The sequence below is a fragment of the Osmerus mordax genome, chromosome 14 (assembly GCF_038355195.1).
Source record: "Osmerus mordax isolate fOsmMor3 chromosome 14, fOsmMor3.pri, whole genome shotgun sequence".
Taxonomy (NCBI): domain Eukaryota; kingdom Metazoa; phylum Chordata; class Actinopteri; order Osmeriformes; family Osmeridae; genus Osmerus; species Osmerus mordax.
In genome coordinates this window covers 6,975,299-6,991,154 of record NC_090063.1, presented here as the reverse complement: position 1 = coordinate 6,991,154, position 15,856 = coordinate 6,975,299, and the positions used below count along the sequence as shown (strand labels likewise).

General features: G+C 47.1%; 1 protein-coding gene across 1 annotated transcript; it reads left to right on the top strand.

The window, feature by feature from the left end:
- The first annotated feature begins 1,732 nt into the window (after window positions 1-1,732).
- On the top strand, window positions 1,733-14,414 carry LOC136956724 (chondroitin sulfate proteoglycan 4-like). Its single transcript, XM_067250696.1, has 14 exons — window positions 1,733-1,814; window positions 3,619-3,782; window positions 4,456-5,589; window positions 5,746-6,276; window positions 6,493-6,836; window positions 6,940-8,533; window positions 8,706-9,188; window positions 9,485-9,661; window positions 9,987-10,185; window positions 10,284-10,415; window positions 10,513-10,685; window positions 10,857-11,040; window positions 11,246-11,700; window positions 11,906-14,414. Exons 1-14 carry the CDS (start codon window positions 1,733-1,735, stop codon window positions 13,562-13,564), a joined length of 7,311 nt encoding a protein of 2,436 aa, XP_067106797.1. The 3' UTR covers window positions 13,565-14,414.
- The last annotated feature ends 1,442 nt before the right edge of the window (window positions 14,415-15,856 follow it).

Genomic DNA, 15,856 nt, shown 5'->3' with positions numbered 1-15,856 from the left:
GAGAGCTATTCTGGTGTTGATGATATAACCCCCTCTACTGGCCATTTGTGAAAGTGTCAAAATGTCAGCTTTCTGTGCACGGCCATTCATTTGATACCATATCTGGACAAAATGTCTGGACTTCTGGACATGGTCATTCTTTTGATATTACAGCCCTGGAAAAAAATCAGAGAACACTGCACCTTTTCCTTTACAAATACGTTGAGAAGGACATTTTTGAGTTAGGATTGGAAGGGTTCAATTTAAGAGGCCACTGCAAGTTGAACCCTTCTGTTCCGAACTCAAAATGTTCCTTTCTTAACGTTATTGGAAAGGAAAGAGAAAGGTGCATTGGTCTAACTTTTTCCAGAGCTGTATATCTGGACAAAATGTCAGCCTTCTTTACATGGCCATTCATTTGATACTACAGCTCCGGAAAAAATTGAGAGACCACCGCAACTTTTTCTTTCCTTTCCCAAAAAGTTGGGAAGGAGAGTTTTGAGTGAGGAACAGAAAGGTTCATGTAAAGAGGCCACTGCAAGCTGAACACTTCTGTTCCTCACTCAAAACATTCCTTATCTAATTATTTGGAAGGAAATACAATTTGGTCTAGAGCACTGTGGGTGAAGAGGGGTTCCAGAAGCAGGACTTCTTAAAAATGGGTTCTTTATTGATGATTAAATGATTGGGATTAGTGGATCTTGTATTTTTATGCAGGCCTATGATTCATGAAGATGTGATTAATTCTTCTGTAAAATAAGTACACAATAATATAGGCTACATAAAAGTAATAATACTGTATATTGTATAGCCTACACGTGGTAATCTCTAAACCTAGTAGCATACAACAGTAAAAATGTAGGCTACAATAGGCTAGTAACATACTGTAGTGAATGACGGGGAAAGTTAGGGAGAGGAGGGCAAGTGGCTGCACTGACAATTAATAAAGTGACTGGGAGCCAGTGTTTGGTGGAAATCACGGGGCGGAAAGCCAGCCGGGTAAAACGACCATGCGCGTGTTGCGATCGGGGGGTGGTTGCGTTCGCAGACCGTTTAGGGCTACCGATGTCGTGCCAAGGCAATTATCCCCGCCAGGATTTGCATCCCCTGTCCGCGGGAGCGGGGGTACACATTATATCAGGTGAAAAAACGGGCGGATATAGTGTGTATCCCCTCTGTAACCTTTGCTAGAAAAGAGCAGACATCTCCATATTATCTCAGGTTGTTCATTGTGACCAAAATAACACAGAAAATAACACACATGATGGCAGGATTAGTGTCTTCCGAATGTGAGACGAATGTCAAATATGAAACTACTTCACCTTGGAAGCAATTTATTACAACACACTCAATAACTCTTCAATAATACCAAAACACGGGAAACAACTTCGATAGACGCACAAATCAAATGTTTCAACAAACAAACTCGAACTAAACAGCTCTCCACAAAATGTTTACAAAGTGTTGATCAAGTTTTAGAAAATCTGTGTTAATCGGGGGGCGGGGCTATCACGCACTTGGATGTCCAGACTGGTTGGACGCACAGCACAGGTAGCCTCATGCATGACCGCAAAACTGAGAGATGTGTTGTGGATGAAAGACAAGAGTGTTGGAAAGCTGTGATGGGGATTGACGTGCTACCGCTGTTAGTGAACGTATTAGACGAACAGGGACGACTCGGAAAGTAAAAACAAATAAATTTGTATTTGAACACTGAATTTCATCGTTACTAAAAGTAACGCATGATTAACCGATGGGGACCTTTTCGTTGATCAACGAATTATTCCTGACCAAGCTGCTGATTCTGCTGCTCTCAAGTCGACAAGTGTTAGGAGGTAAGGTACAGAAAAAGACACTCCTGTCGTTTTCTCTTCAACATATATTCTGCTATATTTCTTTCTCCAATACCACCATCTGATTAGAGTTAAATACTGATGAATAGTCAGTGCACATTATGCCCTTTTCAAATGTAATAACATGTAAACTTCGAGTTTACAGATTACATAACGATAATAATATAATGTATAATATAATTAATATGTCAAATCAGAATTGTACACAAACAATCCTCGACAAAGATACACAGAACAGAATACAATATAGCCTACAGAATGTTATAAATAGAATACCCTACTTAGACATTCATGCATATGTGTGTAGGAGCATTACAGTTGGCAGATTAATACTAATCCAATCCAAGTTGGATTCTGATGAGACATGCCAAGGAGATGAACTCAGACATCATTAGGACACCGAAACAAAAGAATGGGGTACATTGTTCTCTTGAAAATGTCTCTCCATTGTGAATTTAAAACATAATTCCTTCTGTAAACATATTTATGTTCCATAGATTTGCTCAAACAAACTGAGTGTATTCCTTAAAACCAGTGTCTTCACACCTCCCCTTCAATTTGAATTGATTATGTGAATATTTCACAAACAATGTGAAATATTTCCATTGATGAACCAACAAGTATTTGATCTGAATGAGCACCGTGCTGCCACAGTTCAGGACTAAGCCAATGGTACGGGTTTGTCTTGTTCTGAGATCAGTTGGGATGAGAATGATGTAACCAGTGAAAGCGGACTATTCTGTTGTGGAGGACATCATGTAATCCAGGGTTGGGGAGACTGTAGATAATGTGTAAAGACAACTGGACTACTGTCTCCTCCTTTACAAGAAAGTTACAGCATTTAGGTTCAATTCAATCCAAGTAACCCCCATAGGCCCATTAACGTCCCCAAGGGTTATAGGTCACTGCATTTGCTTTAGAGTTGTTGTCATCCCTTTAGTCCCTAATTGAACAGGTCTCCAGATATGTTAAGTAACATCCCCACCAGACGTCCTAATCAGGCCCTTGCTAGAGTGGGTCCTGGCACAATGGTTGTCACTGTTTACTGCTTTTATCAGTCATTAATTGAATTCTGATACCAATATGCCGGACTGGCACTGGGCACTTAGTGACTCCAGCCAGGGTCAATACAGGTTAATGGACTCAATGAAACCCTAACAAGTTTCACAATGGAAAGCACACACAGTTCCCATTTCTAATGAGTTGTAGTTCAGTCATGAAAGATGGTCTAGTTCTAATCCCTATAATGACTGCAATGGCTCCCATAGCACCTGCACTGAGTAGTACATGTGCATGTCGACTCCTGAACGAGGCTACCCTTTCCACCTGATATAAGAGATATGGGAGCAGAGGGTGAATGAACACTAATAAGCTTAGAACTCAGTGTATGGTATTTACATTTACATTTAGCAGACGCTCTTATCCAGAGCGACTTACAGTAAGTACAGGGACATTCCCCCGAGGCAAGTAGGGTGAAGTGCCTTGCCCAAGGACACAACGTCATTTTGCACGGCCGGGAATCGAACCAGCGACCTTCTGATTACTAGCCCGATTCTCTAACCGCTCAGCCACCTGACACTGGTAGCTTTGTAATCCTGATGGACCCAGTGTTAAAGGATCCAGTAATCCTTTTACTGTAACTGAAACTTTATCATGAAGCTGATTGCATAAATACTCATCATTTTAATGTCTGCTGGAACATAACCACCCTTGTTCTACAAGCACGCTAACACATGCTCCGGGGTCAGCATCAGGATTCACTTGTTCTGCTTTTCCTGTGTGTGAGCCTCTTTTTACGGAGACAGTTATGTCCATCTGAAGACTTCTGAGGTCTCCAGCAAGACTTCACTCCATGTGCGCTTCAAGACTTCCTGTCCCAGCGGCATCCTCTTCCTGTCTGTCGGAGAAAAGGACTTCCTGTTCTTGGAACTGCACTCTGGGCGCCTTCAGGTGAGAGACGCAGTCCTGACACGAACAGTTGACAAACACAACTGAAGCACCTTTCAGGCAGACACACCATCTTTCATATGCGCATGTAGACACAAATACACAGTCTTGAGGTATGCTCTATTACATTCTTGTTAAGTTATAACTTTATGTACAGGCTTCTCACTAAAACATAGCATGACATGCCATAACAGCACGACTACCTTGAAGAGGCCACTGCACAGGAATGTTTGATGCCCAGCATGGCCCAAGGCAGCATCCAGCACTGGGGGCGTCAGGTTACCCCATTGAGGAGGTGTACATTAGCACTCTGAACATGTTCTTTCATGAATCAGGCTGGAGGGTTTTGTGTCAGTGTTGGCACAGTGAGCGTAATGACAGACTCAGTGCGCTGGGTTTGGAAGGGTGCGATCCTCTCATGCAAACACTTGCTCCCTGTCGGTTTGTTTTGAATCCTTCCTATCAGATGATGATGACAACAATTAAAGACTTGTGTGTTCATATAATGCACATGTTGGTGAACGATTCTCTTCATACATTTGTTGTTTATCTGACTATACCCTTATGATTTGGACCAAAAAACAGTTTCTAAACACATAATCCATGAGCGTAGCTGATACAGTGTTTTCATTAAGTTCATGGCTGCTGTCTCTGATGGTTGTTCTAACTCCACTAGATGCGTCTGGACCTGGGGTCGGGGGAACGCTCTCTGCGCTCTGAGAAGGGCGTGCATCTCAATGACCTTATTTGGCACTCCGTGGAGCTACAGCATGACCTCCACAACGTCACAATGACAGTGGACCACAACTCTCACACCAACCTCCGCATGCCTGGGCCAGACCTGGATCTAGGGGTCCAGGGGGGGCTCTATGTAGGCGGCTTGGCCGGCATGGACAGGGCCTTCGTCCCTGGAGGTCACCCAGGTTACAACAGTACAGGATTCAGGGGCTGTGTGGACGAGGTGGTGTTCAACCAGCACAACCTTCTGTCCAGTCTGAGGTCATATTCTGGGTATAAGAGTGTCCACGAGGTCTCCCTGGGGTGTAGTCCGCAGTTCTCTGCCACCAATGATGATCCAATCAGCTTCTTCAGCTCTAGAGCATTCTTGTCTCTGCCACCTTGGGATGTGGCACAGGAGGGGGAGTTTGAGTGCGAGATCCATACACCCGCCGGTGCTGGAGATGGACTGGTCCTCTATAGTTCAGCCCAGCATGGGGGGTTTGTGGCACTGGAGATCTGGGAGGGTGCCTTGGTGTTGTTGGTGGGAACGGGAGGGAACAAGACAGAGCTCCGCTCCCTCACACACGTTAACGATGAGGCCTGGCACCCAGTCAGCCTTCGTCTGCTGTCCCACAGCCTGCAGCTGAGGGTGGGGGAAGAGGAGGTCAACACCAGCCTAGTGCCTCCACACCCCAAGGCCCTCCAATTTAGTGGCCCACTCTATCTGGGAGGAGTTAGTGACCAAAAGCGACCCGAGGTTAGAAGCGCAGGGCTACTGTTTGTGGATGGGAGGTGGCTTAGAGGGGGAGGTTCTTTTAAAGGCTGTTTGAGGAACATCAGGGTAAACTCTCAGGTGACTGGCTTGCCCCATGCCACAATCACCAAGGATGTCTTTGTGGGCTGTGAGCCAGAGAAGATTCCGGAACCACTAACCACCCCGATACCTACAGACCACTTGGCCTCAGTTTCTCCCACGTCAGGCCATCACAGTGGAGGGGACAGGAGGAAGAATAATCCCAGTTTTCTTTTGCTGAAGGACTTGGTTGTGGCTGAAGGAGGGATAGCTGTTCTAGAGGCCAAACACATCAAGGTGAGCCAGTCTAACATCCCAGCCTCTCTCCTTCAGCCTCACCCCAGCCTCTCTTATCATTTTTGTCCACATTAACAGTTAAAAGTTCCAGTTGCATTTGTTGTATCGGTTGAATTTATTGTGAATGGTCATAACTTGACTATCACACTCCCCCAGGTGAATTTGGATTTGCGTAAGCTGGGGCTCCGCCAGTCCCAAGTCCGGTTCCGTGTGGAGGAGCAGCCGGTCCACGGGCAGCTGAAGCTGGACCTGAGCTCCGGGTCCGACTGGGAGGAGGAGGAGGGCGGGGTGTTTGGCATGCTGGATCTGTGGAATGGCAGAGTGATGTACATCCATGGTGGGTCTGAGGACGCCCAGGACTTCTTCATGTTCTCAGTGTTCACCACCAGTAAGAAGCAGTTACCCTCCTACCTGAAGGGGAACAGACTGCATCGGTTCAACATCACTGTGACGCCCATTAATGATGCTCCAGAGCTCAGTCTGCCCGAGGGCCACTTATTCGCCCTGCTGGAGCACTCCAGGCGACCCCTCACCACCGATGTGCTCTGGGTCTCTGACCCAGACACCAACTCCACACAGCTGAACTTCACCATGCTAGGCAGCTCTGATGCTGGTCACTTGGAGCACCAAGATGTCCCTGGCACATCCATCACCTCCTTTTCCCTGCCTGAGCTGGAAGACGGCAAGGTAGATACTGGACCCAACATTGCTAACATGACTGCTAATATAGGAAATACTATACAGATTGCCTGGAAGTTAGTTTAATTTGAATTTGAAAAAGTGCTTTTTAATTCTGAGTAAAAATGGCAAAAAGAAAGAAGCAAACGGGTTACTAGCTGGCCTTACACAAGTGCTTCTTTCAATTTCCTGATATTATATCACCCTGTCCCATCCCTTAAACAGATCAGCTATGTACATACAGGGACGAACACCTCCAGACTTGCTCTGAGAGTGAGTGACGGGGAGAAGGTCAGCAACACTGTGGTCCTGAGGCTCCTGGCAGTGCCACTGGAGCATCATGTGGTCAACAACACAGGGGTGGAGGTAGGGCAGGGCAGGGCAGCTGTCCTTAGCTCCACCCACTTAGCCGTGCAGGTCAATGTTGATTTTGCTCGCCAGCCAGTAGAAGTGCGCTTTGATGTGTTGGAGGCGCCTCACTATGGGGAGCTGCAGAGGCTTCATTCCAACGGAGAGTGGAAGCCCACAAGCTATTTCTATCAGAAGCTTCTGGAGAAAGAGCGCATCAGGTGGGTTTTCTTGTTGGTTTGTGTGGTTGTGCATGTGTGTGTGTGGGAATGTGTGTGTGGGGGGGAATGTGTGTGCTTTACTGTTCTGTGCCCTTTATTGCAGGTACCTCAACACCTTCCATGGGCTCCAAACTGGAAATGTCTCCGACCAGTTTAGATGTAAAGTCACCATCAATGCCATTGTGAAAGATGAGGTTGTGTTCCCCATCACAGTCCATTGGATACACTACAGGGTTACTCATTCGAAGATGGAAGTCAGCGCTGTGCGGAAGGTTGTCATCACCCCCCAAGACCTCTGCGTTGTCTCCAAAGGGGTCAAACTTTCGGAGAGTGAGCTCTTCTTCAGACTAATAAGCCTCCCAAAGAAAGGAAATCTAGTCTTAAACCACAAAGTTTTGAAGAAAAACTCCACCTTCAGCCAGAAGAATGTGTCAGACCATCAAGTGAGGTATGAGCTGGGCAGCAGACTTCACAAGGACATGAAGGATGGCTTCACTTTCCAGGTATTTTCCAGGCATGGACCTCATACAGGAAGTCAGGAGTTCCGAATCACCATCAGGGCAGATCATAGCCACAGCATGGAGCTATTAAATCTGGGCCTGTCTGTCATGGAGGGGGACAGCAAAGTTATCACCAGGGACAGACTCTTCATCCAGACCGCCAGCAGCAAGACTGTCCTCTACACCATAATAAGAGGTCCCAAACATGGCAGGGTTAGGAGGATCAACCTCTCCAACTCTTCTTCTATCAATGATAACATTGGATCCTTCACCAACCAGGACATAGCAGAGGATAGAATCATGTACGTACATGATGACAGTGAGACTAAAGAGGACTCGTTCATGTTCGTTGCTGCCATGTCCAAATCCAAACACTCTGCTAAGAAGGAGGACACCAACACACTCCAAGACACGTTCAATATCTCCGTCCAGCTTGTCAACGACCAGAAACCAGTGCGCATTATCGATAACGTTTTCCACGTCGTTCGTGAGGGTCAGAAGCTACTAACGGTGGATGATCTCTATTTCCATGACCCCGACTCTGATTTTGATGATGGGCAGCTGGTGTACACAAGGCGTGGCATTCCTCTAGGGGACCTGGTCCTGGTGAACGATACCAGTCACAGGCTGTACCAATTCACCCAGGCAGACCTGGACGAGCGTAGGGTTCTGTTCCTGCACAGGGGGGTCAGCTCAGGCCGCTTTGTCCTGTTCGTGTCGGACGGGAAGCATTACGTTTCCTGTCTTCTGGAGGTGTTGGCTCAAGACCCATACGTACATGTCCAGAACAACACAGGTGTGCATGTGCAACAGGGTCATGCAGCCACGCTGTTCCCCACCAACCTCAGCGTGGTCACCAACATGGATGTCAGGGATGAACAGGAAGTGATGTACAATATCTTCCTGCCACCTAAACATGGCAGTCTTGTTTTTAACAATAGCCAGGGTGCAGTGAAGGCGGAGCAATTCACCCAGGGTGACCTGAGGGCAGGCCGGTTGGTGTATCGCCATGATAACAGCCACGTTCTGGTGGATGGGTTCAATATGACTGTTGCTGTGGGGGAGGTGCTTGTGGACGTGGGAGTTGGGGTCAAGGTCTTCCTGGAGAGTCACCAGAGACCCCCCACAGTGCGACACCACGAGCAGCTGGTGGTGGAGGAGGGAAGGATAGTGGAGATCTCCCAAGAACAACTGGAGGTGAGTGTGTGACAGGAGAAAGATAGAGAGGAAAGAGGGAGGGAGACAGGGAGGAACGTAGAGGTTGAGAGTTGGGGGAGGAACAGTCAATCAGACGAGATGGAGGTGAGTGGAGAGGACTTTCTGTATCTCAGTATAGCAGCCGTATGACTTCACATCTCTGATCTGTTAGGTGGTCCACGAGGACAGCCCGTCCTCTGAGATCCTGTTCACAGTCAAGATGGCACCCGCACACGGCTTCCTGCGCAGATCAGCCAATGGGGGACATGAAGAGGACTCCTATCAGGGCACAGAAGCAAAGCCTCTCCACACCTTCTTACAGGAAGATGTGAACCTGGGCCTTCTGCAATATGTCCAGACACATCCAGCCCACACCAATGACTCCTTTCTATTGGATGCCACCAACGGGGTGACTGAGCTTACCGACGTCAAGGTGAACGTTGACATCATCCCCTACTTCGTGCCTCTGCAGGTCGCCAATATGACCTTGGACGAGGGGTCGTCTCATGCCCTAACTTCAGCAATCATCAAAGTTACCAACAAGCACTTCACTGGGCTCAACTACATGTACCATGTAACTGAGCCTCCACATCATGGCCATATTGAACATCTCCACCTTCATGGTGTTCCCATCCACTACTTCAGTCACAGAGAGGTCAGTACACTGCTAATCACAAACCACAGCACTGTTCTCCAACAAACTCCATACGTATAGTCTCTGATGTTATGTTATCAATACCAGAGTTGTAATCAAACTCAAATAGAACTAAGACAAGGTCACTTCTACAACTCAAACAAGACTTGACATACTATATACTGTATAACTGTAGGCATACGGTAGATTACTTTACAGGCGTTTCTGGAAGGTTCTGTTCATCTTACATGGATGGGCAGATGATTGAAAATGGGCAGTCCATTTTTTTCCTGTTTTTTTTTTTTCTGGGGATTCAGGTGGAGCAAGAGGACATTTACTACATCCATGACAGCAGTGACACCTTGAGAGACAACTTCACCCTCGTAGCTAACAGCTCTGAACTCGGGAAGCACAGTCTCCCTTGCACCGTGTTTGTAAACATCACCCCTATCAACAACCAGCCCCCTATTGTGACAACCAATCGGATCCTCAGGGTGGGTAGATGTTGATTTGCTCTTGGTGTTTGTTAGGGGTCCACCTGCCACAACACTGAGATCATTATCAAGGGTTAGGGTTTCCTGAATAGGTGAAGTGTAGTCTAGAGGTGCATGCCAAGACCTTTCCCCACTCCAACATTCTTCCCCTCAATCACTACCACTCACTACTCGGAAATTGTAATAAATATCTGATAGGAGATGAAGGAAGGTGAGGAATAAAGAAGATTATTGAACATTTCTGCTCCTCTGAGCTCAAGACAGGTTTGAGGGGGTTCTGTGACAGAGACTCTTAACTTGCATTGTTTCACCCCACTGTGGCCAGGTGTGGGTGGGCTCCGTAACAGAGATAAGTGTGGACGACCTGAGTGCTGAGGACAGGGACTCTGAGCCTGAGAGTCTGGAGTTCATTGTGACCCCGCCCAGCAATGGACACCTGGCTCTGAAGAACGCCCCCTTCAGGCACATCCTGAACTTCACCCAGGCTCACATTCTCAGAGGGCAGCTGATGTTTGTACATAGTGGTGAGATGATAACAGACTAATATGCAAATACTCACCCACTCACACACACAGATGCAAAGCACTGACCAGCAGGACTGAGAGTGTTCCTCTCTGAACAGGTGCCTCGTCAGGAGGTTTTCACTTCCAGGTCAACGACGGGGTGAACTTTGCCCCACGCGAGATCTTTAGCACAGTGGCCCGCACCCTAGTCCTGACCATGCTGAGAAACCAGGCCCTACAAGTGTTCCCAGGTCAAACCAGATCACACATACACACACACACACACACACACTATCCTTCATTGTCTAGTCACAGAGTTGTGAAATAAATCCTGTAATTTTCTGTCAGGCTCTGTGACGACCATCTCTCAGAAGGACCTCCTGGTTGTAACCAATGCCAATGGGGAGATGAGAGGGAACCACAGTGTTGTGTTCAGGGTGACAAGCCCTCCAAAGCTGGGCCGTCTTCTCAGGACCATGGACAACACCACTTTGGTGGTCAACACCTTCACTCAGAGCATGGTAAAGGCAACTGTCTGCCTGTCCTTGTACAAATAACGTGGCCTCGTGGAATGCAGTTATTCACTTTTCTCCTACCACCTGACAATCACGATTATCCCGTCTATTTTACTCTCTCTCTCTCTCTCTCTCTCTCTCTCTCTCTCTCTCTCTCTCTCTCTCTCTCTCTTTCAGATTAACAAGGGAGTGCTAAGTTACCACCAGACGCACCCTGAGTCTGTGGGATGGACATCCTCAGACTCCTTCACCTTTTCTGTGTCTTCCCCTCCTGCCTTGCTTCACCCCACCATCTTCCACATTCACATCTCATATGACCATTCTACTCCTCAGCACAGCACCGTCCTACTAGCCAATACAGGTGAGACTCACTGTCTGGTTAGAATATAACCTATGGTTAGCTATGTAGTAACCATAGGTCTATGTAGTAGACTGTGCTCTGTGCTATTGGCTAGCTGAGCTGAAGGTTAGCCGTAGGTTAGGTTAGTAGCTAAGCTAAACTAAACTGGGGGCTATTAGCTAGCTCTGTTATGTGTTAACCTGTGCTGATAATTGCTTTTTCCCAGGAGCGATGGTGCCAGAGGGGGGCAAAGTAGTGATTGACAGGTCCAAACTGGATGCTTCCAATCTCCTGGGTGAACTTCCAGAGTCTCAGCGCAGCGACCACCAGGTCTGGTACCACCTCACCTCACTTCCTCAACACGGCGTCATTGCAGCAGGAGGCCAGAATTTGACGGGTGACAAGTCTGGCTTTTCCCAGCTCATGCTGGACCAGTCAGGGATTACCTATGTTCATGACGACTCTGAGTCTGCTTGGGATGACTTCTCCTTTGAGGTGTGGATTTGTCCTGAGGGCCAGGTGCAGCCACAGCCCCCCCTGGGGGAGCGGAGAGTGGTGGCAGAGAGATTCCATATTACTGTGACGTCTGTCAATGACCACACGCCCCTGTTGAAGAATGGGCCTAATGGCCTTAGTGTGGCCAAGGGAGAAATTGTGAAGATAAGATCTGTACATCTACAGGTTAGAATGTGATGCATATTACAATATTTTCTGTAATATATATACATGGATCTACATACACACATATATATACACACACACACATAAATGTACATAATATCTGTAATATTTTAACACGTTTTTCTTGTCTGGTCTTTGACATTCTCTCCTTCCATGCAAATTTAAAATGTTCTCTTTCTCTCCTTATTTTTCTCTTTTTGTGAAGGTGGACCAAGACAGTCCTCCAGAGGAGATCATTTACAGTGTGATCAGCCAGCCAAGCAGTGGCTACCTGTCCCTTGGACACAGGGACAGTCTTGGCCCTCCTGTGGCCTCCTTCTCTCAGGCTGACGTCAACCAGGGAAGGCTTCACTTTGTCCAGCAGGGGGAGCTCTCTACTGGTGTCTTCTACTTCAACATCACAGACGGGAAGCACAGGCCGCTGTATAAGCTGTTCAACCTGGAAGTGGTCACAGTCACTCTGCTCAACAACACGGGTCTGGGGCTTCTACAGGGACAGACCAGTGTAGTTCTAAGCACGGACAAGCTGGCAGCCCAGACAAACACTAGGAGCAATGCTAGCATTGTGTACACGGTAACCACAGCTCCTCGTCATGGCAACCTGAGAAAGAGCCACAAGGAAGTGGTTGTATTCAGCCAGGAGGATATACGTACTGGACAGGTAGCCTATCACATGACGGACTTCGCTGCGTCTAACGACAGCTTTGAGATCACTGTGACTGCCATGACCTCTGACTTTAACCTGACCTTGGTAAACCAGGAAGTGATGGTGATGGTGCGCCCACTCATCTATCTGCGGGAGCCGGTTTTAGTCCCCAGTGGCATCATTTATAAGCTTCGGAAGGACACCCTGGATGCCACAGAGCTAGCTACGGTCAGTGGCAGCAACCCGCATTTCCGCATACTGTCCGCTCCAAAACATGCCAAGCTGGTCAAGCTGCCCTTTGACCTTCGTGGAGTAGGGTCACACCCTCCTGCTACAGAGTTTACCTTCCGGGATGTGGAGCACGGACGTGTTGCCATTGAGGAGTTTCTTAGCAACAGCACACTCATCCATCATCACCACGGCAACAAGACTGCCATGGGGGTCACGGCCCTAAAGGATTCGTTTGTGTTCCTGTTGACGGCTGAGCGGGTCCAGCCCGCTGTGGGAGAGCTTCGGTTCACCATCGTCTCGTACCACCAGACGTTACCACCAAACGTTCACAACACCCGGCACCCGGGTCACAAACGAGTCACAGTGCACTCTCATACGTTCCTTCCCACACACCCTCACACGCCCGCACAGAAGAACCACACAACCCTGCATCGCTGGGGGAACCATACCCATCACAAACACAGGCACCGCTGGGGGAACCAAACCACTCATGCCACGACTTCCACTGTTCCCCAAGGCCCCACAGTGATGCATGGGGTCACCCCCCAGCTTAAGACCCCTCCAATAAGGGTGGAGTCCCTCCCCAGGCCAGCGTCCGACCCCCTACTTATCATCCTGCCTTTCCTTGCCTGCCTCCTCCTCATCGTTATCCTGGTGGTGCTCATCTTGGTCTTCCGCCACCGCAGGGAGAAGCGGTCCCTGTCAGGCCTCATCCAGGAGCTTGCCGTGCCTATCTCAGCCCAGGATGGGAGCCCTTACCTGGGTAGGCCTGAGCGGAGTGTGGCTGTACCCTCTGTGGTGGTCACACCCCTGGTTCCCAGCTGTCCCAACAGCCCTGTTTTCCCCTGGGTCTACAGTGGTTGCCTGGTTCCTGGGGTCACGGTCTGGGGACCTGTAGTGCCCAGAAGCCCTCTCCAGTCACGCAGGTCCCCCACCCCCACCCCCACATCCAACCCCACACTCAGAGACAACCAGTACTGGGTTTGATACTGGAGTATACCTACCACTACCACGCCTTTCACGTGTTCTAATTCCACATCTCATCCACACATGAAGGCGCAACATGATGTCCAGAAAGAGTTCAGCAGGCACCAGAGATTGTTGGAAAACATCCTTCCAGACACTATGAAGTGCCCAACATACAAAAACATTTTTCCCAAAGTAAACCTGGTGTGCTGTCCTGGTGTGGCTACTAGCTGAGGGGCCACTATATTATACCTTAAAACTCTACCTGTGGCATTCATTTTTTATTGCCGTGAACGAATAAAATAAATGTTGACCAGTTTGACCAGATTATACCAAGAGGTTCGCTGTAGCCACTGCATGTGTATTCACTCTATATCCGTTACTCGGAGATTAGGTCGTCAGATGTGTCTGTTGTCATTCCCAATCAATATATAATATGTACTGACAGAGTTTGACCTTCATATACACTGACGTGACAGATGTTGCATCACAGCAGTACCCTGCACCCATCACTGTCAGCTGGCTGGAGAGCCTGATTGTGGCACAGAAGAAGGAACTGAGACTAGCTAACTATAGAAGTTAGTCGCCCTCCAGCATCATCAATATTGCTGTGACGTTATCTTATTTCTTCCAGAACTGAATTAGGTCTTAAATTATGACTCCATCAGGGATGAATGAAGAGTATTAAAAACAAAACAATTTAAAAATACCTTGCAAAAATGGATGACCAAAAACACAGGGTACATTGTAAATGGTCCTATGAAGGCAGAAGAGTGACACTATCGTCTGTTATAAACAATCATGGAGCGCAGCTAAGCTGTGTATGGCAATCCATCTGGCTACATCTTTTTTTAATGGTGGTGGTTTTCTGTGGGGGGGTTTGCACTGTAAATAGTTTTAATAAACAGTAAAAGGAATTTGTTGTGTAGTCATTCTTGATCCTAACCCCAAAGATCAACACAGTCTCTGTGTCTGACTTAACAAACCACAGATCTAGATGCATTCTGGTCAGTAGTTACAGTACACACTGCCTTCCACAGATGATTAGAATGTCAGGACCATTCATTTCCCTGAATGGATGGACTGTAAATGCTAAGTGGTCAGCTCTTTGTAATGGAGGAAGACTGTATTTAGTGCATCTTGGAAGAGACATGTCAATTAATGATTTAGGGCTTTAAGATATAAATGGTAACTTCAGCTCTTATAAATTGTAAAGTTGAAGGGAGCAATAAAAGGACAAAGTTTGCTGCAACTGCTAGTTGACAGAGCGATAGACAAAGAAACACCACTCATTATTTTGTCTCAACAATTTGAGTGAATCCAGTGGTTACTTCCTATGAATGCACTACCAACTTCTTGCTAAAATGGGACGGAACTCAAGCTCAGCTGACTTCAAGGGCCCAGCCTGGACCAGAACGTGTACAATAGTCTAAATAATTAAAGGTACAGTAACACGATCTGGAGACTGGAACAAGTTAGGGCCAATCCTAAACTGGACGGTACTGGACAGAGTGTCCTGTGGCTCTCCGGCTGGTTATGGCTACATTACTCCCTCTTCGATCTCTCTATAACAGACAAACATCAGAATTAAAGTTCAATGCTTTTTATTGTCCATTGTACAGAGTTCCTTTGCAGGAACTCTCAAAAGTAAATGTCAGCGTTGTAAGCAGCAACTGCCTTCCTCTAGCTAATAATAAGAAATGGGATACTTGCTTTCTCTTTTCCTGCTGTTCTCTCAGCAGAGCAGTGCAGGAGGCCTGGAACATCTAGGCCAAGGAACTAATAGGACAATGAGGTACCGCCTACATTTTATTCACTTGTTCCAATACCTTTATTAATCCCCCTCTACATACTTTTACACACACACGTCCATTCAGATGGAACACAGTAGTGTTAATTCACCAATTAAATCATTCAAAATCATTCAAACAATCACAAACACAGTTTGAGACTCATACATGGTCACATCATACATACAGAAGACTAGTGATATTATCTTTGTTATGTTAAACGTCACTTAAAAATTCAAAGTTTTTTGCTTTCCTGTGTGACTGAGAAAAGATGTTCTGTATTACTCTGTTCCACACTACTCTGTGGGAGACATCAAAGGTACCTGATCTGCTCATGTTATTCACAATATGCAGGAAATTAGCAAATAATAAAGCAATAGCTAATGTACTGACTGTGATTAACACAGGCACATAGAAAATCCTTGATTTCTCCCACAACTCCAATAAGTCTGTCCTCGGTCCTCTACACTATACAAAGAAACATGATACAAGTGTTAGATTATATCTTGTCACAACATGTGCT